This window comes from Macaca fascicularis, chromosome 14, assembly GCF_037993035.2.
Source record: "Macaca fascicularis isolate 582-1 chromosome 14, T2T-MFA8v1.1".
NCBI lineage: Eukaryota > Metazoa > Chordata > Mammalia > Primates > Cercopithecidae > Macaca > Macaca fascicularis.
Window position 1 is genome coordinate 114,020,882 of NC_088388.1, and position 21,805 is coordinate 114,042,686.

At 48.7% G+C, this 21,805-nt stretch overlaps 1 protein-coding gene and 1 long non-coding RNA gene across 6 annotated transcripts in view; one reads left to right on the forward strand and one right to left on the reverse strand.

The window, feature by feature from the left end:
- Nucleotides 1–1,955: 1,955 nt before the first annotated feature.
- LOC141408524 (uncharacterized) lies at nt 1,956–11,541 on the forward strand. The gene is made up of 2 exons (XR_012423726.1): nt 1,956–4,156; nt 6,992–11,541. It is a non-coding gene; the product is annotated as an uncharacterized lncRNA (long non-coding RNA).
- A 2,733-nt stretch (nt 11,542–14,274) lies between these two features.
- The window catches only part of CADM1 (cell adhesion molecule 1), a 349,474-nt gene continuing 341,943 nt past the window's right edge, over nt 14,275–21,805 (reverse strand). For all 5 annotated transcript variants that reach the window (XM_045370115.3, XM_074015260.1, XM_074015258.1 and 2 more), the window contains one exon: nt 14,275–17,863. In XM_045370115.3, coding sequence (XP_045226050.1) covers nt 17,826–17,863 — 38 coding nt within the window. In that variant the 3' untranslated portion in view covers nt 14,275–17,825. The remainder of the gene's footprint in view (nt 17,864–21,805) is intronic.

Below are 21,805 nucleotides of genomic sequence, written 5' to 3' on the forward strand. Positions count from 1 at the left end.
CCCTCCAAAAATCTATATGTTGAAGTTCTACCCCTGGTAGTTCATAATGTAGCTGTATTTGGAGATAGACTGTGTTTTAAAGAGAGAAAATGAGGTCATTAGGGTGGGTCTCAATCCAATATGACTGACATCCTTATAAGAAGAGAACATTTGGGGCTGGGTGCGGTGGCTCACACCTGTAATCCCAGCACTTTGGGAGACCGAGGCGGGAGGATCACGAGGTCAGGAGATTGAGACCATCCTGACTAACACGGTGAAAATACAACAAATTAGCCGGGCATGGTGGCAGGCACCTGTAGTCCCAGCTACTTAGGAGGCTGAGGCAGGAGAATGGTGTGAACCCGGGAGGAGGAGCTTGCAGTGAGCCGAGATCGCACCACTGCACTCCAGCCTGGGTGACAGAGTGAGACTCTGTCTCAAAAAAAAAAAAAAAGAAGGAAGAGGACATTTGGCAAACATATGCATACAGACAGAAAACGGTGTGAGGGCACATTGGGAAGGCGGCCATCTACAAGCCAAGGAGACGGGGCATGGAAGAAATCAACCCCAGTCGCATTTTGGTCTTCAACTTACGCTCTCCAGGAGCATGAGAAAATACATTTCTGTTGTTTAAGCCACCCAGTCTGTGGTACTTTGTTATGACAGGCTTAACAAATAAATAAAATATATGAAATAAATTGTACAAATACCCATACAGGCTGGACATGCCTATGATTTCAGCACTCTGGGAGGCTGAGGCAGGAGGATTGATTGAGGCCAGGACTGATTGATCAGCCTGAGCAGCATGGCATGACCCTATCTCTACAAAAGTTAAAAATTTAGCCAGTCATGTCATTGCTTGCCTATAGTCCTAGCTACTCAGGAAACTGGTGTGGGAAGATGGCTTGAGCCCAGGAGTTTGAGGCTGCAGTGAGCCATGATTGTGCCACCACACTCCAGCCTAAGCAACTAAGCAAGGCCCTGCCTCTAAAAAAAAAAAAAAAAAAAAAAAAAAAAAAGCTTATATAAATATATACTTTTTTTTTTTTTTTTTTAGATAGGGTCTGGCTCTGTCACCCAGGCTGGAGTGCAGTGGCATGATCATGGCTCACTGCAGCCTCAAACTCCTGGGCTCACGCCATCCTCCCGCCTCAGCTTCCCAAGTAGCTGGGATTACAGGTGCACACCACCACACCCACCTAATTTTTGTAGAGACGGAGTTTTGCCATGTTGCCCAGATGGGTCTCGAACTCCTGAACTCAACCAATCAACCCACCTTGGCCTCCCAAAGTGCTGGGATTACAGGTATGTGCCACTGAACCCAGCAAAATATGCTCTTTCAGTCTATCATATATGTATTTGTGTGAAAATGTGTGTGTGTGTGTGTGTGTGTAGATCTGTACCTATCAGATTCATCTGTATTCCTACATCTCTATCTCTATCTCTATCTTTGCATGTATATTCTTGCCTGGAAACTTCCAGTGCTTCTTCATTGTCACAGAACAGGATGTGATGCCTGGCGTCTGAGGCCCTACTTTCCTCTTCAGTTCCCGCCACTCCAGTCCAGTACCCTCTTCCCTCAGCGACTGGACTTCCTCAGCACTTGCTCCTCCCCATTTTCCAAAGGGTCCCCTTCTTGGCACAAGCTGTTCCCAGCCAGGGTGCCTTCTCCACCACCCCACCTACTGAACTTCTGCTTACCTTGCAAGGCTGCAGAAACTGCACCCTGTCTGTAAAGCTTTCATCATCTTCCCAAGAGAAGATGAGTCACTTCCTTCTCTGTTCTCTCTGGCATTTTGTACACACCTCTATTAAGACGTTTATTTCATTGTGTGGTAATTATTCGTGTATGGGTTTGTCCCCCAAGCAGCCTGCCGGCTCCTTAAGGAAGGAACTTGTTCCCCCTCATTTTTGCAGGGTCGGGCACAATGCCTGGCACATGGAGGCAGGATTTCAGGTCGGACGAAGAGGGTACAGAATCCAGGTGGGTGGGAGGGGCGCGGTGGGGGGTGCCCGGGCTCCTGAGGCAGCCCGCTTGGGGGTGAGGGGTGCGCTGGGGGACTCAGCCCGCGATTGCCCGCTCCGGCTGTTTTCTCCCACCTCCTCCACCGCAAGGGGAGCCCGGCTGATTGGACACACAAAATCCTCGAGTTAAACGTCGTTGGCGGGGAGAGAATTGCAGGAGCTCTCGAGAGCAAATTAGGCAACTAAAGCCAAGCGCGGTGGCTTTCGGAGATTAAATGCATTATAGATTTGCTAAACCAGAGGCAAGCCAAAGAAAAGGTAGACAGATCATTGCTACCCTTCAGGCAGCCGGGGCGGACGAGCTGGGGACGCGCAGCGGCCGTCGCGCAATCACGCCGGCTTGAATGCGAGACGCGCGGGCTTAATTTTTCATTTGCAATCAAGACCACAGCCCCCACCTCAGAGTCCCAGAAACACGGTCCTTCCTTGGGTTCCTTTCACAGGCCGCATTGCGGAGGAGAGGGAAAATTATCCAGAGATAATGGCGCTGATTATGGGACGGCAAGTGGCCGGGAAGCGCAGCGGGCGCCTCTAGATGAGGAGCCGGGGAGGCCTCGGGCGTGCGCTGGGCAGGAGCATAAGCAAGGCCAGCCCAGTCCAGCGCTCCGTCCCGCGGATTGCAGCCCCTGCTCTGGTGCCTCAGCCCTGAACACTTGGGAGATGGCCCAGTTCAGGAGGCACGTTTAGACTTCTTTATTTCAACCCCACCCTTCTTTTCATTCAAGAAAAAGAACAAAGAATTTCAGAATGTGGAGAATTCAGAGAAGGCTGTGGCCCAGAATGCCTAGGTACAGGAGATAGGATTATGGGAGCCAGATTCAGACAATCTGAGGACCTGGGTCCTGGTCCCTGCCCCGGAGGCAGACTCTCTTTCTTGCGTCTGGGCCAGACAGGGCACCTGGTCTCTAAGATCTGGACCTCAGAAGCAGGACCAAGTGAGCACGATCGTTCTCTCTGCTCCACAGCCTGGAGAGGAGAAGGTTAAAGTCCTCATGCTCCTGAAGAAATACCAGAAGGGGACCGGGTGATTCTCAGTCTCTTCTGAAAAGGAAACAAAAGAATATTAACTCGAGTTGCAGCTTGAGGGACTCAGATTCGACCTAAAAAAAGGAATTTTCACAGAGGGGAGTTGTTAAAACATGAAATTGGATACAACAGGAGGTTTCAAAACCTCTTTTTCTCTAGAACTTTAAAGAATCACAGCAATGCCTGAGTCTGAGATGGACTATGCATGGGGCCTCCTCAGAGGGTAGACGGACCCCACCAGGCTCCCAGCTTCCCGACCTGATTGAATTCTCTCCACTGTTGATCGAGTCCCTTCTGTGGTCCTGGCTGGCGTCCCAGCGCTCTGGGCATGATGTTCCACTTAACCCCTGATTCAGACCTAGCAGGTGGGTGTTGTAGCCTGAAAACGATGACACAGACGAAGGTCACCAGGCGCTGCACAAGAGCGTTGAGAACAAACCGGAGCCTGGCTGGTTTCAAAAGACACACTCTGTGCGAGCCACACGTCCTCTCTCCTTGGAAAGAGGCAGAAGGGGAGGTGAGGGAGTGTTGTCTCTGAGGGCATTTCTACGCAGCCTCACGGGGGTGACACCCAAGAGGCGAGAGGCGTGATTCACGTGCTTCCTTCGCAGAGGTGGCTGCAGAGCCCCAGGGTAGGGCTATGGACATGAAGAGGGGCCTCATAGGACTCCTAGCACGCAGGAAGCGCCCGGCCCTCCGGACTTCAGAGACTGCAGTGCTGACAGCAGCCACCTGTGATCAAATATTCCTTTTGCTCCTTTTTCGGGCTTGGAGAGTCACTGCCAGAAGGCCACGTGCTTCCTGACAGCATGGTGGCACAGGTCGTGAAGTCCTGGGATTGAGAGGCAGGGCTGCTACCTCTCAAAGGACAAAGGGGAGGTGGTCTCAGAGCCCCAGTCACAGCCCTGGGAGCTTGAATACCTCAATGGCTTCAAGGACGCAGACCCACACCCTGGCCACTCAGTCCCTGACACAACAGAAGCCCTCCTGGTCATGTGGCTTTCCGAGAAAGGAGCCCAGCTGCCTCTGCTTTTCCCAACCACTGTCCCCATAGGAATAGGAGGCGGAGATGCTCCTGGGTGCTGAATGGGAACCCCAGGCTAAAGGCCTAGAGGCACGGCTGCAGGTAAGTAAGGAGAGGGGAGCCACTAGAACCAGGCACAGGGCGAGCAGCACCCACCCACTTGGGCACAGGGAGCCTTTTTTATCCTCAGTTTTCTCATCTGTAAATGGCAGCAATAACAATACCTATGTCAAAGGTATTTAGGAAGGTTAAAGGAGTCAGGGTCTCTAGAGTGTTTGGAACTGTGCTTGCAACGTAAAAAGCACTCTATACGTGCTAACTGTTATTATTACCCCACTGTCACTACTAAGACTACCACTATGCAAAGATAAGGAAGAAGCAGTATAAACACAGGAGCAGGAGAAACAAAGAACAGGTCTTTTTTTTTTTTTTTCTTGGTAATATAATCCCTTATCAGAATCCTGTCCCTGGGCTCCTTCTGGGCTGTTAGAACACAGCCTTACTCTAAGGCACAGGCTGCAGGGAGATGGGACTGAGCCCTCCATAGTCACCAACTGGGCCCAGCCCAGGTTTTAGCAGTGAAAGTCTCCGGTCCCAGGAGCCTCCTTATTCCTAGCAAACTGGGATGGTTGGTCATCCCACATCACCTCTGAGAAGACAGCACTGAGGGCCCACATTTAGTCACTTATGCAGTTGCTTAGTATGCACTGTACTGGGTTAAACACACTCCCTCCCTCCCTCTTTTCCTCCCTCCTTCTGTCTTCCCCTCCTTCTCTCCTTCCTTCTTTCTCTTATTTTGTTTATTTAGCTTAGGTTCTGCTCATCCCCTCTCCCCTTTCATTTGCTGACCAGCAGCACACACATCTACAAAAGCCGAAACTGTGGCCCGCTGTTAAGGGATGGGGTTGCTTGGGGAGCCTGCCAAATTACCAGGCAGAGTCCAGTGTCTGGAAGGGGGCCCAGTCCAGCTCTATGGCTTATTGTCTTAGTCAGTTTGGGCTCCTTTAACAAACACCATGGACTAGCTGGCTTAAACAACAGACATTTATTTCTGACAGTTCTAGAGGCTGAGAAGTCCAAGATCAAGACAATAGCAGATTTTGTTGTTGGTGAGGGCCCTGGTTTAGAGACTGCTGCTTTCTTGCTGTACCCTCACAGGACCGAGAGAATGAGCTCCGTTCCCTTTATCCTCTTATAAGGGCACCACCTCATCATGGGTTCCCTATTCTCATGACCCCATCCAAGTTCAATTACCCACCAAAGTCTCCATCTCCAATGCCATCACACTGGGGATTACGACTTCGATGATGAATTGGGGTGGGGCGGCAAACATTTAGTCTGTAGCACTTATTAATACAAAGGCTTTTGAATATTTTCACCAAGTTCAAACTCTCTCTGGCTGGCCCTGGGGAACTAGCAACTGGATGCCCTTGGCTCCCTGAGGTGGCAGAGAGTAGAGAGTAGCTGCAGCTCCAAGCCTCCAGCCCTGTGTCCCATTCCTTCCAATGTGGGCTTAAATGGTTGTGAATTTTCTAGGCTTCCTGGCAAGCTGGACAGACTGTGCCTTACTGTCCGGGTGTCTGTGCGTGTTTATTTAAGAGAAAGTGTGGAGGCCAGAGAGCAAGCAAAGGGCCAGAGTGTGGGAGAGAGCAGGCTTGTGTGTGCACAGGCAGGTGGGCAGGTCTGATTGACAAGATCAGAACAGAGCTCCTGGATTCAATCAGTCTCTCTCACCCTGGCAAACAATTCTGAGAGGCAATTAAGTGAGAGTGGAAGGGGGACTGGGGAGGGAAGCCAAGAAGGGGATGCTTGGGGAGGGCTCCCAAGAGATGGTGCCCAGGGCTCTGGCCATAACCCTTCCCTGCTATTCCTGAGATCAGAGATTAGGACATGGAGGGGTGTCACAGGATCACATGTGAGACCCACAAAGCCTCTGTGCCTCCGTCCTGGGAAGCTCTGACCCAGGCCACAAGGTATGGCCAGTGAAGTTCAGGTGGGGTGCAGTCCTCTCCTGGCACACAGTATGTGCTTCTAACATGGCTGAGGTTCTGGCCCCTTACGCAGGGGCTTTGGCTATTTTTCCTGCCCCATCCACCCTGATGGGGACTTGGTGAGTCCTAGGGAATGGGCAGCACAGTTGAGCATCTCTCCCCTGCAGTCCTGCGCTGCACTGCAGATGGGAATCAGGAAGGAGTTCCGGAAGGACATTTCCAGGATTGCGAGTGCTGCCTTTCATTGACTATATTCTCTGACCTCCTCCCGGAGTTCACAAGGTACAGGGGAGGAACAGCACTCTGGGTAGCAGAGCCCTGAGCACTGGTTCTCTGCCATCTGCAACCCTCATTCTGGATGGGAGCTGAGCAGCAGCTGCCTTCTGGAAGCTTCAATTGTAGCCCGTGCCTCACAGAGGGAAGCCGTGGAAGAGTGGGGATGGCTCACCGCTGGGCACTCCCCTTCAGGACTGAGGCAGCAAAGGAGTTCCAGGGACGCCCCGGGTCCACTGCCTGGGAAATCAGCTGGGCCACGCTTGGTTTTGAAGAGGTGTGAGCCTGTCACAAGTATTCCAGATGCAAACACCCTACTCTTGTCCTATTTATTTGTTTTACTTTCCCAGTGAAAATGTAAGCTTCCTGAGTGCAAGAACTTCTTTAAAAAAAAAAAACAAAAAACCCTCTGTCTCCCTAGCACTTAGAAAAGTGCTGGGCACAAAGCGGGTTTCAATAAAACCGTTCACCAAATGAACGCATGAATAGGGAAGCATTATTGTTCTATTCCAGCCTCATTTTACAAATTATGAAACTGAGATAAAGATGGGTTCATGAACTCACCCCTAAGGATCCCTCCTAGCCTTAGGCTCTGGGGGAAGGTGTGCTTACCAACAACCCTTACTGCCTGGAAGTTCTGCTGCTAGTCTGACTCGCCTCCTTCCTAATGCAGGCATGGCTCATTTCCACCAGTGAAGTTCAGCTGAGAAACACACTCATCTGGAGTCCCTTCTGGAAGCGAAGTGAACATTACCCGGTGAGGCTGCCGTCTTGGAGGGAGAGTCCTCACCCCTTACTGGAAAGTCGCTGGTAGTAACAAGAACTGCCTCCACTGTACATCTGTCTTTTTCTGCATGGAAGGGGAGGGCGCCTTTAGATTACTTTAGCTATAGATCTCACAATTACGTTCCCTTTCTCTAATTTGGATGTTAATGTATTAGCTGCAGCTTTGCCTTCTAGGCTAGAAATTGTTTTTCCCCCCGCCCTGAAATTATACATCCAGATAGAGTAAGGTTCATTAAAGTAAGATTAGGAGAGGATAATATGTGAGAGGTATGTAATCTTTTGCAAATGGTTAGTAAATTGGAACTACCCCAATTACAATCTTGTTCATCACACAGGGCTGAATTACTCTGCCTGGGACGGGAGTCTCAGCCACAGCTCTGCTCAGCTCACATTTCATAAATATTGTATACACATGATATTCTCAGCCATCTGCTTCACTGGTCGCTGGGCACGTTTTCTGACTTTCTGGTTGACTGCAGAGAGTGACAGGGCAGGGCGGCCATCCTGTGTGTTTACCTCAAAGCCCAGTGAGGCTGGCCTTCCCCTGGGGCTCTCCTGACACCATATGCCTCAGGCTCAATGACATGGACACACATCAGGCTCGATGGCATCCTCTTTGCCCCCACTAAGGCCTTGCTGTGGCCCCCAGAGTCTTCCCAAGCAGTGACCTGGGAGGTGTGCCTTGGGCTGTCCCTGAAGGGCCCATCTCTAGAAGAGACTTGGAGGCCGATAGAGGTGACTTAGAGAACATGCATCACTCCCTGGCTCAGGGTGGCTGGAAACTGGGCGGTGCCCTGGGCTGGCTGTGAGGTCCAGCCTCTGCCTCTCATGGGCAGGTGGTCTGAGAGCATGGAGGGTGCGCCCTGCCTCTCACAGGTGTTCTGCTCAGCATCAGTGGCTGGGTCCATCTCTTCCTCCTACTCCTCGGGTCTGACTGGAGCAGCTCCCTCTGACCACTTTGTTTCCCTAAAATCTCATTTTCTTCCAAGAGACAATGAAAGATAGTGATTAACAGTGAGGACTTTGGACTCAGAGTGTCTGGGTTTAAGTCTCACCCTATTTTTTTTTTTTTTTTTTTTTTTTTTGAGATGGAGTCTTGTTCTGTCGCCCAGGCTGGAGTGCAGTGGCTGGATCTCGGCTCACTGCAAGTTCTGCCTCCCAGGTTCATGCCATTCTCCTGCCTCAGCCTCCCGAGTAGCTGGAACTACAGGCGCTCGCCACCACGCCCGGCTAATTTTTTGTATTTTTAGTAGAGACGGAGTTTCACCGTGTTAGCCAGGATGGTCTCGATCTCCTGACCTCGTGATCCACCTGCCTCGGCCTCCTGACGTGCTGGGATTACAGGCGTGAGCCCCACCCTGCTATTTACCAGTTGTGTGGTCCTGAGCAAATACCTTAGCTTGTGCTTGGGTTTTCCCATCTGTAAAATGGGTAATAATAGTATCTATCCCATAGGGTTGTGCTGAATTAATACTTACAACTGTACCTGTCATACTGTAAATGCTCAGTAAAGGTTTGTCGTTATTTCATTACAAAGGTATCTTGGCTTTCTTCCTGCTGATTGCAGCATCCCCGAAAGAGAGCATGCCAGAGAACGTGTGCTAGATGTGAGCTCTAAGCAGGAGGGAACCAGATGAAGAGAAAGGGCTGGATCATTTTAAGTGTTAACCGTGTGCTCAGCACCATGTTTAACGGAGGTTATTTTATCCCATTCTCACAGTTTTTTGAAGCGTATATATTATTATGCCCCCTGTACAGATCAGGAAGGTAAGGCTCAAAGCTTTTTGAAAAGCAGACTTGCTGCTGCTGCCTTGTTTGAAATTTCCAGTTTGCCATTTGTTTTAGGATAAAATCCCAAATCCTTAATCTGGCCCATAAAATCCTCCATAATCTGATTCTAGCCCACTTCTTGTTCACCCCTGCTCACTCTCGGCACTCCTATCTTATCGGCCTGTTCGTCAACATCCTACACCCTTCCACTTCCAGGCCTTCACAGAGGCTCTTTCTTCTCCTTGAACCTGACTTCTCCTTCCCGTTTTACCTGAACAATTCGTATTCATCCCTCAGGTCTCAACTTAACAGTTCTCCAGAGAAGTCTTCCTTGAACTGCCAACCTCCAACACCCCCATCCCCACCTCCTAGATAAGGCTTCACTCATATATGCTTTCACAGTAACCCATGCCTCCTTCATAGCACCTCTTACAACTGTAATGAAATGCTCAACTGTGTATGTTGTTTGTTTTACCAGAATGCAAGCCCCATCAGGACAGGGTCTGTGTTGGTCAGGAGAGACTGGGCTCTGTGGTGGAAACATAAATCCCAAAAATCATGTTTCTCCCCCATGTAACGTGTCCCATGGGTTTGAGCAAAGGCCTCTGCTCCACCTTGTCACTCAGAGATCCAGGACAGGGGAGGCTTCAGCACCTTGTGACTGCAACATATGGAACACTGGCGTTTTTGGTGGCTGCAGCAAGGCAAGAGAAACATTGGAGAATCATGTATGCATGGGTAAAATGCAGGTACAGCACAGAAAGGAGACACATACTCTGCCCAGCTGCAAGGGGGCTGAGACCTACAGAGGAGCAGGTGGATTTTTTGATCCGCCATAGGATTTTAACCAACGTGTTCTCTTGTGTGTTCTCCATGTCTGGCTTATTGCTTGGCACATAGTAGGAGTCCCAGAATATCAGTCGAATGAATGAACATACCAGTGTAAGTCTATCAAGATCATGCAGCCAGCACATGGTGATGGAGGTGGGCTTTGGACCACGAGCCGCCTATTTGCAAAATCTTTGGCCTTTGCACTCTACCTTGTCACACCTGATTTATGGAATGCCTTTTTTTTTTCTCCCCGTGTAGAGAACAGAGTATCATGCATTTAGCCACTTAATAGATTTGTTTTTCCTGATGAAGGTGATGAAAGTTGCATGTCCTCCAATCAGCCTTGCAATCAGCCATTCATCCACTCACCCAAGACAAGTGGCAATTCAAAAGCAGCTAACATTTCTTAAGTGCCTACTGTGTGCCAAGTGTGCGATTCCAGCTAAGGCACACAAAAGCTCAGTGAGGTGAGTGCTGTGTTTCCTGCTTTGCAAATGAAGACACTGACACTGGGAGTGAAGCCTGGACGCAGACGCAGGTCTGCTGGCTGAAGTCCAGAACTCTTTCCCCAGAGCAGTCAGTGGCTCTTACAGTACAGCAGGCAGCAGAATCACCCAGAGGACCAGAGGAAAAGCAGATGGCTGGACCTCGCCCTAGTTTTCATTCAATAGAAGCGGGGGAAGGGGTGAGGGGGCCTGAGAATCTGCATTTTTACTGCAGTCTTAGGTGACACCAGGCGGCAGGTCCCGTGCCTATGTTTTGAGAATGGCTTCCCTGCAGCATGCTGCCTGGAGAGGGTGAGGAGCGTTTCATCTGTTAACTTGGCTCTGGTGCGGGTCAGGAACATAACATCTCGGGTGGCTGGTATTTGGTCCTCCTCTGTGAGGCTGACTGCAATCGAAGTCTGTAAAATGAAGGGGTTGGACGGGATGAGCTCTGGGGTGCTCTGCAGATCTGGCAGGCTGTGTTCTGTGATTGGATGAGCTAAACCAAAGCTACAGATTCCATTTAAGTCTCTTCCTAGGTGGGAAGTGCTACAGACTAAAAATTGTATCACAATAAATACCCAGGGAGGTCAAGGAGTTATCGAGTAGCCACTGTGTGCTCAGCATATTGGAGGGCTGTGGGGAATCCAAGACAAGTGTAAGATATGAACCTGCTACTCCAGGTACCAACAGCCTGGTTGTGGAGACCAAACACACACTTGAAACAATGAGAGAAAAACGTGTCAGTATATAACCAAGTGCTAATTGGCGTGAATCTGGTTAGGAGCTACCTATGGGGTTTAGGGAGTCCCAGGGGCAAGGTGAGACTCCTGGAACCTAAGAGTTTGAGAATCTATAACTAACATTTGCGTACAGCACAGTATTTTAACTGGCGTGAGCCCCGCGGCAAGGCGTGAGGTGGACATTTTAAAGAGGAAGAAGCAGACTCAGAGACTTGCCCAAAGTCAACTTTTATTAAGTAAAGAAGCTGGGATTTGAACCCCAGCCTGCTGATAACAGAGCCTTTGCTCTGCAAAAGGTGTGGGAGGTGAAGCAAGGGAGAAGGGAGGGACAAGCAAAGACATGCCAGGTGCATCCCATCCAGGCCACGTGCAGAGCCTTGGGTGAGATGAGTCAACAGAGCGGTTGGGCGAGCAAAGGGAATGTCAACTTGGTAGATCTGAAAAGCTGCCCCGGGATCCTTGAGGACGATGAAAATACTAACATTCACGGAATGGGTACAAGGAGTGTTTTATTAGGTTGGTTCAAAAGTAATTGTGGTTTTTGTCATTTAAAAAAAGTAAGGGCAAAAACCGAAACTACTTTTGCATCTAATACATCGCTAACACTTTCGTCTCGTCCAGGGATGTTTGTGGGGAGTGGCTGGGGCTCAGATACATCAGTGCACAGCGGCAGAGTTACTCCAGATCCCGGAGGCTCTGAGTCTCCACCACATCTCTCCAGGCACGGAGAGTCCAGACATCTTTGTGTGAATTAGAAAAAAAAGATATCCCTTCCTCCAAGAAGTTGCAACTCCATGTCGGGACACAAAGCTTGGCTAGACGGTAGGCTGGATCCCTGTCCCCATCCATCCCTATGCACCCCTTCGATCCTACAGCCAGTCAGTTCCTAAGTCTGTACCGCCGTATCTTGTAGGCTTGTGTCCCTACCACCGTGTGTGCATGCACGTCCACACCACACACACACACACAGTGTGCATAAACCACTACCCTCTCCTCGCCCCAGGGAATTGTTTACTTGTGGGGTAGGGGATGCCAGAAACCTCTACAACTTCAAGCCGTTTCATTTCCTACTTCCCAGCAGGCTTTTTAACAGAATTTCTTCTAAGAGGGTTTGCTGGCTGGGCTGGAAGCAGCTACAAGAATGAAATCCACAAGGTCAGGGAGAAGCAGAGCAGGTGATGCTATATCTATCTGACTCTCGGGATACAGTAACAAAGGAGATGGTGCAGGGAGGCACCAAGTCAAGGGCAGATGAGACTTGGGAGGCTCTCTCCTCCCCCATCAGACTGTTAACATGGAATACAAAGCTCAAGTCTTTATTACCAAAAAAAAACAACAAAAAAAAAAAACCCAAAAAAGTAGCAGCAGGAGAAGAGTTGGAAGAGTGGGAGCCAGTAAGAGGGGAGAGAAGAGAGAGCCACACGCTGAAATCAATACTGCCCAGGACAAGCATTATCCCATGTGGAACACCTCAAGCCTCTGCCTAGAAAATTTGATTGGATCTTCAGAAAAACCTATTAGTGTGTTGTCAGGACCTTCTGGTGATAACTGACCAGCTCTCACCAATCGATGCTCTTCACTTGTGAAGCTCCTGATTTTTTAACAGCATAATTGTTTTTTTAATAACGGGCTGGCTCACCCACTCCAGCAAGCAGGGAGTCAAAGTCAGACTCCCAACTTAAAATATAGAGAAACGCGATGCTCCAGCCACTTCTTCCTAATTGCACAATTACTTTATGAAGCACCAGGGATGGAAGGCTGCAGTGGGCGGCGGTGTGGGGGAAGGGTGCAGGTGCGGCTTTTTTTTCAAGTGAAGCGAGGTTGTTAAGAAAAGTCACAGAAGTAATTACACAAGTCAAAATTATTTACTAAATGAAAGCCATTCTTCACCAAGGAGCCTTTATTTATTTTTTATAAAAAAAAAAAAAAGGGCAAAAATTGGATGATCCCAAGATGGTGAGGACATCATAAAGCAACAACAATGGAATTAGTCGTCAATGATTACAGCTTTTTAATTTTCAACTCAAGAGAGGGCAACCCATATTTTCCTTAGGGTTTTAAATGCACTATAACAACAGCAGTATTTTTGCTCTTTACCGTGCCTTGAATCTGAGATGTCAAAGTACTTTACAAACAAATAACTCGAAACACTCTGGGATTGGGGCTCTTTACAGATGGAGAGCAGGGCCCAGGGAGGAAGTGCTTTGCCCAAGGTCACGGCTGAATCAGAGGCACAGCTGGAAACACTATTCATGAATACTGGCTCCTGGAGTCGGCGCTCATCACCATCAGCCTGCCACCTCCCACACACACCAAAACAAAACCCGAAAGCCGGAAAACAGCGGCGGGAAGATAAGTCACCTGCCCTCCACAGCCCAGGGTGTCCACACGGACAATCTGCTGTACACATTGGAAGCTGGGTGTGCAGGTCAGATATCTCTACAGATTGCCGTTGCTGGTCCCAGGAGAATCAGTCACTAATGAAAGCTGAAAGTGCACTCTGCGTATTTGGGCAGATCAGCTTTCCATCCTGAACTCCCACGTGTATATGTCAGATTCTGGCCTTCCAGGAGGCGTTGATGGTTCATGCGACAGTTTGCTTTGCCCACCTGGCAGGTCTGGTTCTTTTCTGGGGTGGCTCCCTCCAGAGCTTGCTCTATGTGCTCAGAGTTAGAGCGCAAGATTCGGAGAAGAGAGAGTGAGCCAGAGAGAGAGAGGAAAAGAAAAGAAGGAAGACAGAGAAGAGACTGTTTTGAAACCCGTGCAGGCCCTAGAACCTCTTTTTATGAAAGCTCCATTCCACACTATGTTACATACATTACAGTCCCACGTTGAATACAGTTTCTGATTATTTATCATTACGTTAGGTTGCAGTTTGCTCATGACAACGTTATGGTTTTGTAGATATTTAATTAAACATTTAATACATTTACAGTGTTCTTGCCTTCCATGGATTTTAGAGCTCATATATATATATATATATATACACACACATATATATATATATATTTCTTTCCAGTTCTGAAATATGTTCACAGGCTCTTGAAATGTTTCTAGGGCATAGGCACTGTGCTTTCTGACCTTAATGGAGAAAACAGCTTAGACAGATAGGAGAAAGGAGACGTGGGGAAAAAATGATGTTGACGATGACAGAGCAAGAAACAAAATTTTAAAAACCAAAACCCAAACAAAAATTCAATGAAGCATACAGAGGTAGTTCTCAAAACTTTAAAATTGCTGGTTAGAAAGAAAAAGGAGACCCAGGGCTTACCAAGGTATTTCTAGGAAAGAGACAGACACTTGAAAGACCCATCCAACCACGGATGAAAAAAACCTCTCTCTTATTATTCAATAATTTATTGAGCACAGGGCCAGATACTGCACTTGGCTTCGGAGATACACAGCTGGATCAGATACAGTCTCTACTCTCAAGAAATTTACTGTTTTTATTGAGGGAGACAGAAAGGTAAACAAACAGTTCAGATATGTGATAAGGACACAAATTGAGGTAAGCATGAGGAATTGAAAAAGCACAGAGAAGCAACCCGAAGGATGCAGAGACATTGTTAAAAGGCGGAGGACATCCCCTGAATATTCAAAGGCACAGAGGTGGGATAGGGTAGGGGCCAGGGGCCATGGGCAGCGGGGGATCGCAGGGTGACGCTGAAAGGCCAAACTGAGTTGATGGCAGATTGTGAGGATTTGGATTTAGTCTGCAGTCAAAGGTTAACCAAGAGTGGTTTCCTGGCCAGGGAGGGATTGGTGATGGAGCTGGGAGAGGAGGAGGGGAAGCCAGTCCAGAGGCTGCCACATTCCTTTGTTTGAAGGTAAAGGGCCTGGACCAGGTAAGTGACATGGAAATGATGCATTCGGGTCAAGTTTAAGAAGCATTTAGGGGGCAATGGGCAGGAATTGGTAACCACTGGAGGCAAACAACCCAGGTTTCCAGTTTGGGAGACTGATCATGCTATTAATTGAGATAGAATATAAAGGAAGAAGTAGGTTTGGAGGAAGTTTTTCATTTCCCCAAGCCCCAGGATCCTAAAGTGGGTGCCACGCTATGGGGGGTGATGTCCCAAAGATTCCCTTGAAAAGTTGCTGGGGAAACCCAGCAAACATTTAAGGGGTGTAGGGACACAGAGTCCGGATAGGTTACAATTTTCCTTTCAGGTCCCTCTAACCAAGACAGAAACACAGCTCTAGAGGCCCAACACTAGAAATCTGTTCATGCTGCCTCAGAAGAAGGGGGCTTGAAGTGAATAGAGACAGAGAGGGGACGTGATGGATACCGCTAAGGCCACGTGGAGCGCAGGGCGGAGGCTCTGCTGTGATTCATGGTTGAAGGGAGTTTATTGGAAGTTAGCTAATAAAAGCTCCCAGCTACACTCAAGCATCTGTGTTCTCCCTGGCTGGCAACACACCCTACATAATAGTTGGTGTGATGGCAGAGTCGAATGGAGACACAAATATCTATCCATCACACCAAATTCATTGGGTTAAACTCCCATCACCCAGAACTGACCTTTCCTTCCGGAGGAAGTAATGAGCTAGAAATAAGTGCTATCGGAAGCTGAGTCTAAGTAAATCTGCAATCACGGACATTTCAAACGGTAGCCTCCTTCGGTTTGGGCTTTTCAAACAGATGGATGCTCTACCATGAAATTGCCAAGATTAAAAAGAGAACGCTAGTTGAACACACATGGCTGGGGAAATGGCCGGGGCCATCTACAGAGCAGGATTCCCGCATCGTGGCCAGAGACTTGCTCGGCATTCACGGGAGGTAAACAGCCCTGAAGAAAAGCAACTGCATTTCTTTCTTGGTCTTCCGTGTTGGCAGAGGGAAGACAAACGAGGACACTCTGGTTTGGGGACGGCATGAATGAACCACACATGTCCATAAATAAACCCGGAGCCCTCCAAACACGCTGCTTGTTTGTTCACACAAAAGCCAGCCTGGCAGCCCTCTTGCCGAGCCATGTTCACAGTTGGATCCTTAATGCATTGTGAGTGTTCAATCAAACTTTTAGTGGCGAAACTCTGGGAGCAGAAAGCCAGCTAAGCCCAAATGGTCCCTTTGCTTTTCCATCTTTTGTGGCTGCCTGGCTGTGCGCTTACGGGTTTTGTTGTCAACAAACTCCTGGCTTGCCTTTGAGCACTCCAAATTATTGAAAATGACTACAGCTTAAGACTGGCAGGATGATTGTTAAAAACAGCCCTGGCATTAATCATAGCTTAAGAGCTTTTGGAAAATGATTCTAATTCAGAAGGGGTGGCTTACAAAGAGGCTTGTCGAAAGCGAAGCAGACATCAAATTCTGAAAGGCACAAAACCTCCTTGGTACCCACACCTGGCTTCTTCTGCAATCCAGCTGGCAGAACTGCATGGGGGGCACGGCTTACCCCACCAGCTAACCCCATCTGAGACCACCTCGGGTTTTCCCCATGAGTCCTGTATCACCCCTACCTCTGATATGGGGACCTTGAGATGGGAGAAACTTGAGGGAGCACCAGCAGTTACAGTCTTCCTGGCAGTCCTGGGACTAAGGAAGAGGTGGCCTTGTTTTCTGTCAACAGTTGGAATGCCTTAGACCAGTGCTAAAATAAGCTGTGTGCATAGAGGCAGCTGCGTAGGCAAACACATGGTCAGCATTTGCAAGGAGCCAGGCAGGGCAACGAGCTAATACTTCTGCCTTTTGCCTGCCTGGCACAACAAAGGAGAATGATTTTTGCCATCAGCATTCTCCCTATTGCGGAATCATTGCACAATTTAGTATGATTAATGGTTTCCATTTAGGAGAAGCTAAGAATGAAAACAGTGGGGGAGTGGTGGCACTCGCTGGGGGTGTCTGCGGCTGATACTAGAGTGAAAGGGAGAGAGATCTGGCCGTTGCCTGCCAGCCCGTATCTTCCAACCTTTACTTCCAGGTACGACTGGGGAGACACGGTGGGGCAGAGACACACGGCTTTTGACATGCTTTTGCAGAAACAGTCTGAAAGCGACAACCTTGTGAGGCACTGTTTGCTGTTTCATTCTTGCATCCTTCCCAATATTTGTGACTGGGAAGCCACTCCCTTTTACCTGCCAAAGGGAGTGCCAATCCCAGAGGTTCCTAACTAAGGGTTGGGTCTGAGAGTGATCAGGGCACACTGTTGAGGCTAGAGGAACTAACTACACCACTTCTTGACATTCCTCATGGCCACGCGGGGATGCCACACAGGGAGGGAAGGACCCTGCCCTTGTGCTAGGACTGTAGGGGTGGCCTTCAACATAGCCGTCTGTCTCTGGAGCACCCAGCTGATGGTAGACCTAGTCTCAGCTCTCATCGGGTGGCTTTCCTGGGAGCTCTTCTTCTCCCCTCAGTAGCATCCTTTTATTTCCACTTCTGTAGGCATGGCTTCTTTTCAGGTCTTACGGCTGCTGCAGGTGGGTGGTGAGACAAAGGGCGCCATAGCCAGAGACTTGTGGGTGCTGATGGAAACCAACCAGGAAAACACAGAGAATTCAAAAGGGCCTGCATTTTTTTTTTTTTTTTTTTTTTTAAGCAATAGCCTTTGTAACTGAAGCCAGATAGAGAGAAAATTGGTGATCTTGGCTGGGGCTAACGTGACTCAAGGCCCTTCTCGATGCATTGGTGTCTCTGCAAGGAAATCTATTATTTTCCATAAACTGTCTTAAGCATCTCCCGGGCTACATTTCTGGCTGTGTTAAGAATCAAGTCATCAAGAACAGCTGTGAATGTTATACACTTTCAGCAGCAGCAATGGGCTTTGGCAGGGAAGTAGGAGCAAAAAACCCAAGTAGGACATTTCAGTTGACAGTAATGGCATTTTCCCTTCCTTGTCCAAACGATAAAAGATTCATGTTCCTAATTGCAACACTATAGCTGCCCTCATCACTTTATTCTGGGAGAGGAGGTTAGAGAAAACAGGCCTAGAGAGAGGGAGAGAAAGAGAGAGAGAGAGAGATGGATAGTAATTTCGTCACTAGCTAACAGAGACTGATTAGCGCTGAAGATTCCCTTCCATAGCAATACTTTTTAATCAGGTCTGCTGTGTCTGGGCAAACAGCTTTTGTGGATTAGCTAGACTTGAGCTTGCCAGCATCCGTTGCAAGTTTAAACGATGAAATACACAACTACAGAGAAAACAAACCAAAAAGAGTAATAAAGTCACACATTTCAATATTCAGCAACCATTAAGGGATTTAAATATTTGCTTGCTATTAAAGGCCTGCGTTAGGCTTTTCCAACACCAGCTCTGGAAGACTGAAATATCAATTACGGATCAATTTTCCCCCTAAGTAAACACTAATGCAGGATAAACAGTATTAGAAGATGCAATTGTAACATTGCTGACTTCAGGATGGACTTCCTGCTGGTAACAGCAAGTTTAAGCCTGGTGATTAATTAACCTGAGAAGATAGCACTTAAGGAAGATTTGAGGCGGTCACGTCTGAAATATGACTGTGAACCTGTGCATGTCTGGAGGGCAGCTGAAGTCCCGGGCCCAGAGAACCGGTTGATTTGCCCCTCAGTAGTGGTTCTCACTTTCCCCAGATCAACACTTTCAAGGATTAGGAGGGAGTAAAATGGGAGGCGCAGGTAGGTGTGCATGCATGTGAGAGAAAAAGCAGTAGACAATGTCAGGTTCCTTGTTGGAATTAATTCTGCATTTCAACAGGCAAGGCTCGAGTTGTATTTCCCAGCACTGACCACCAGGGGCAGTAGACATTTTATGTTTATTTGGGAATGAAAAAATAAAAAACAAAACATAAAAAACAAAACAAAGTTTCCTGTGTACTGAAGAGCCTGGAAGCTGAGGATTGGAAGACTTGAAAACAGAGAAGATTCTTGCTTTCAGGTCTCAGTTCAGGGATGTATAATGATGTGAGAGTGCTGGGGGGGACACTGAATCCTGCAGTTCCTGTTAGAGGCATATTTCAACATTTTGAGATAAACACAAATAAGGCAAGGACTATGGTCTGCATTTTTAAAATATGCCATATTGCATTCTGAAGCCCCCTCACAATATATGATAGCAATACTAAGGCTTTGCTTGGCCATTACCCAAAATGATATTCCCTGATACTGTTCCAGTGGGTCCTTGAGAGTGATGGGGCCAATAGGTCTAAACTCAGGACTGGCTGGCTTGGCTCTTCAAGGCCAACCTGAAAGCTACCTGTAATAAGGATGAACATGCAAACATCAAGGTTTGAAATACAGCATCGGTGGCCCATTCAGATTAAGTGTAACGTAAGGCTCAGGCAGCCCGGTGCTGGACTATTCTCCCTTTAATCATCTGATACTTGCTGGGTGACTACCGCATGCCTGCCAGGGACTTTAATATGGTATTGACCCACAAGGTCATGGATGACGGCCAAGAGTCCCTTCTTTCTTCTCCTGTACAGGGGGCCAGGACATCCAAGTGGTTCAAAAACTATACATGTCTGGCTGTGAATACAGATTTCACCCTGAAGGAATTTGGTTGCCAGTTCTTCATGACAAAGGGCTGGGTATTTGGGATCCTGGCAAAATGGCGTGTTAATCTTGGGCATGATTTTATAATAAAACAGATACCCTCACTTAAGCAGGGTCTGTCTACCTGTAGCACGGTGGCTGCATGGTTTCTTTGAGGCTCTGGTTGACAGAATCAAAGGAGCATTTCTCCATGGAGTAAGTCCACAGCGGTACAAGAATTACATTTCAAGTAGACAGAGGACAGTGAAAGATTGCACCAATTAACACCCGCATATCACCTCAGGGTTCCAGTTGATGTATTTGGAGAATGCCAGGCCAAAACATTTGTGAAGACTCTCTGGAGGAAACGAGGGCCATTTTCACTCTCGTACACAGTCTTCTCAAATGAAGGAGCCGGCAACTTATCAAGATCCTTTGAGCGGGGACTGCTTCTAGCACCTTTTCATTTGCATACCCTGTGGAGCTCGAAAGGTAAATGTGCAGCAGTCATCACCACCTCCTGTTTGCCTCAGCTCAAGGAACTTCTGGGACCCTTTTCTGTAGGGTACAGCTAAACCTGGAGCCTCATGCTGCAGACAAGAGGGAGAGGGGTAGGGAGACTACACATACTGCATGCCACGTGGCTTGGAATAAGTCTGCTAATGAATGGTGAAGAGAAAAGGGTCATTAAACCTTCTAAGTCGTGGTTCGCAAGGGCACGATGTGTCTATATGCACAGGAGCCTGCAGAGCTCCCTCTGAGTAGTGACCACTTCTTCGTAGCCCTGCCTTTTTAGTCACCATTTGCCTCTATCCTGTGACTGACATGTAATGAATGCGTAGTGTGTGCCTGACACCTTTTTGGCTGAGCGCTGACTGCATATCTCACTGATCTTTCCCAACAACCTTCGAGGCTATGGTGATGTCCACCTTGCAGAGCAGGAGACCGAAGCCAGGTAGGCTGGGCTACTCACTGGAGGTTTCACTGCTACATGGTGGGACAGGGATCTGAATGCAGGCAGCCTCACTCTAGTGTGCACTTTTGATCCTTATTCTATTCTATCTCTCTGGGTCTTTTTACAGAGATGCAATGAATGAGTACTCCCCACTGCTCCTTGCCTTCCAGCAGAGGCTGGGAGAGGTCACTGAGGTCTCGACTCCTCTGCCTGGACTTTTTAGTACAGCCACAAGAGCCATCCCACCCCGCACACAGAACTGATTTCTTTCTCCTCCCCATACACATCAGCAGGCTGGCTGGGCTTCTTGCCCTCTGTACTTTTGACTCACATTCCTTCTCCACGAAACCATCCTTTAAGATCCAGCTGGGGTCCCAGCTCCTGCGTGAACCTGTCTGGGGACTCACCAGCCTTCACTGATTTCTCTTCTCCAGAAAATTCCCATAGCACTCTCTGGGCTTCTCTGTGTTCGGTGGGGCACCCATAGCTCAGGGGCACTTCATGTTTTCAGGTGATGTAGCTGATACTCCGCTTGGCCTCCAGAGACCGCCTTATACTTCTCTGCATCCCTCACCATGCTGGACATACAGCAGGTGCTCAGTAACTGCATATCTGATTAACTGAGTTTTTTTTTTTTTTTTTTTTTAGAGACCAGGCCAGGATGGAAGTGGCCCAAGGGGAGATGCACAGCCTTCAGCCTTTCTGGAGCTTACCTTTGCTTTTCCTATGGAACTTTCCCCATGACATGGCCAAGGGAGAAAAGGGGAACTCAACCACAGCTGGAGGGTGATGGGAAAAGGGCACTTTGGGCCTGGCCAGACATTATCTGCGCATTTATAAGATCAGCCACCATGAAGTGTAAGTCATTGCTCACTTCAGCCTGCAAGGCAAGGACGATGACAACAGAGCAAATCCTACTGTCTACCCAGGCCTGGAAGTCTCAGCAACCTAAACAGCAAGTGAGAACAATCTTCTGCAGGCAGCCAAGCCAGTCCTCCACAGCTCACGTCTTCTTTTGTGAAAGGAGAGAGAACTTTAAATGAAGAAGGCAGAATGAATTGTTAAGACACAAACTCCCGAAGTAAGAGACAGGTGGAGCAGCCAACACAGGGAAGTTGGTGAGGGTGGGGGGCGGTGAGAGAGGGGATGAGTGCGGGAGACACATCCACGGGAGCGGCCTGTTCCGGCGGGCCCGCCACCACAGCTCGCACACCTGCACAAATCGCTGAGTCCACGTGGGAGCCCAGACTCAGCCACGGCACAGCACCCGGCTCACCTGTCCACTGAGTGGGGAAGAGAACAAGGACAGAAAGGCTGAGCGGAGAAGGAAAGAGAGTGCGGCCCCCAGCAACCCAGCTGGCAGCATGTCCTAGCATCTACTGCCAGCGCTCCTGGCCCCGCACACGGTCCTAAGGAGGAAGCTGGGACCAGAGGCCCATCTCTTCTCTCACTCGGCGTCCAT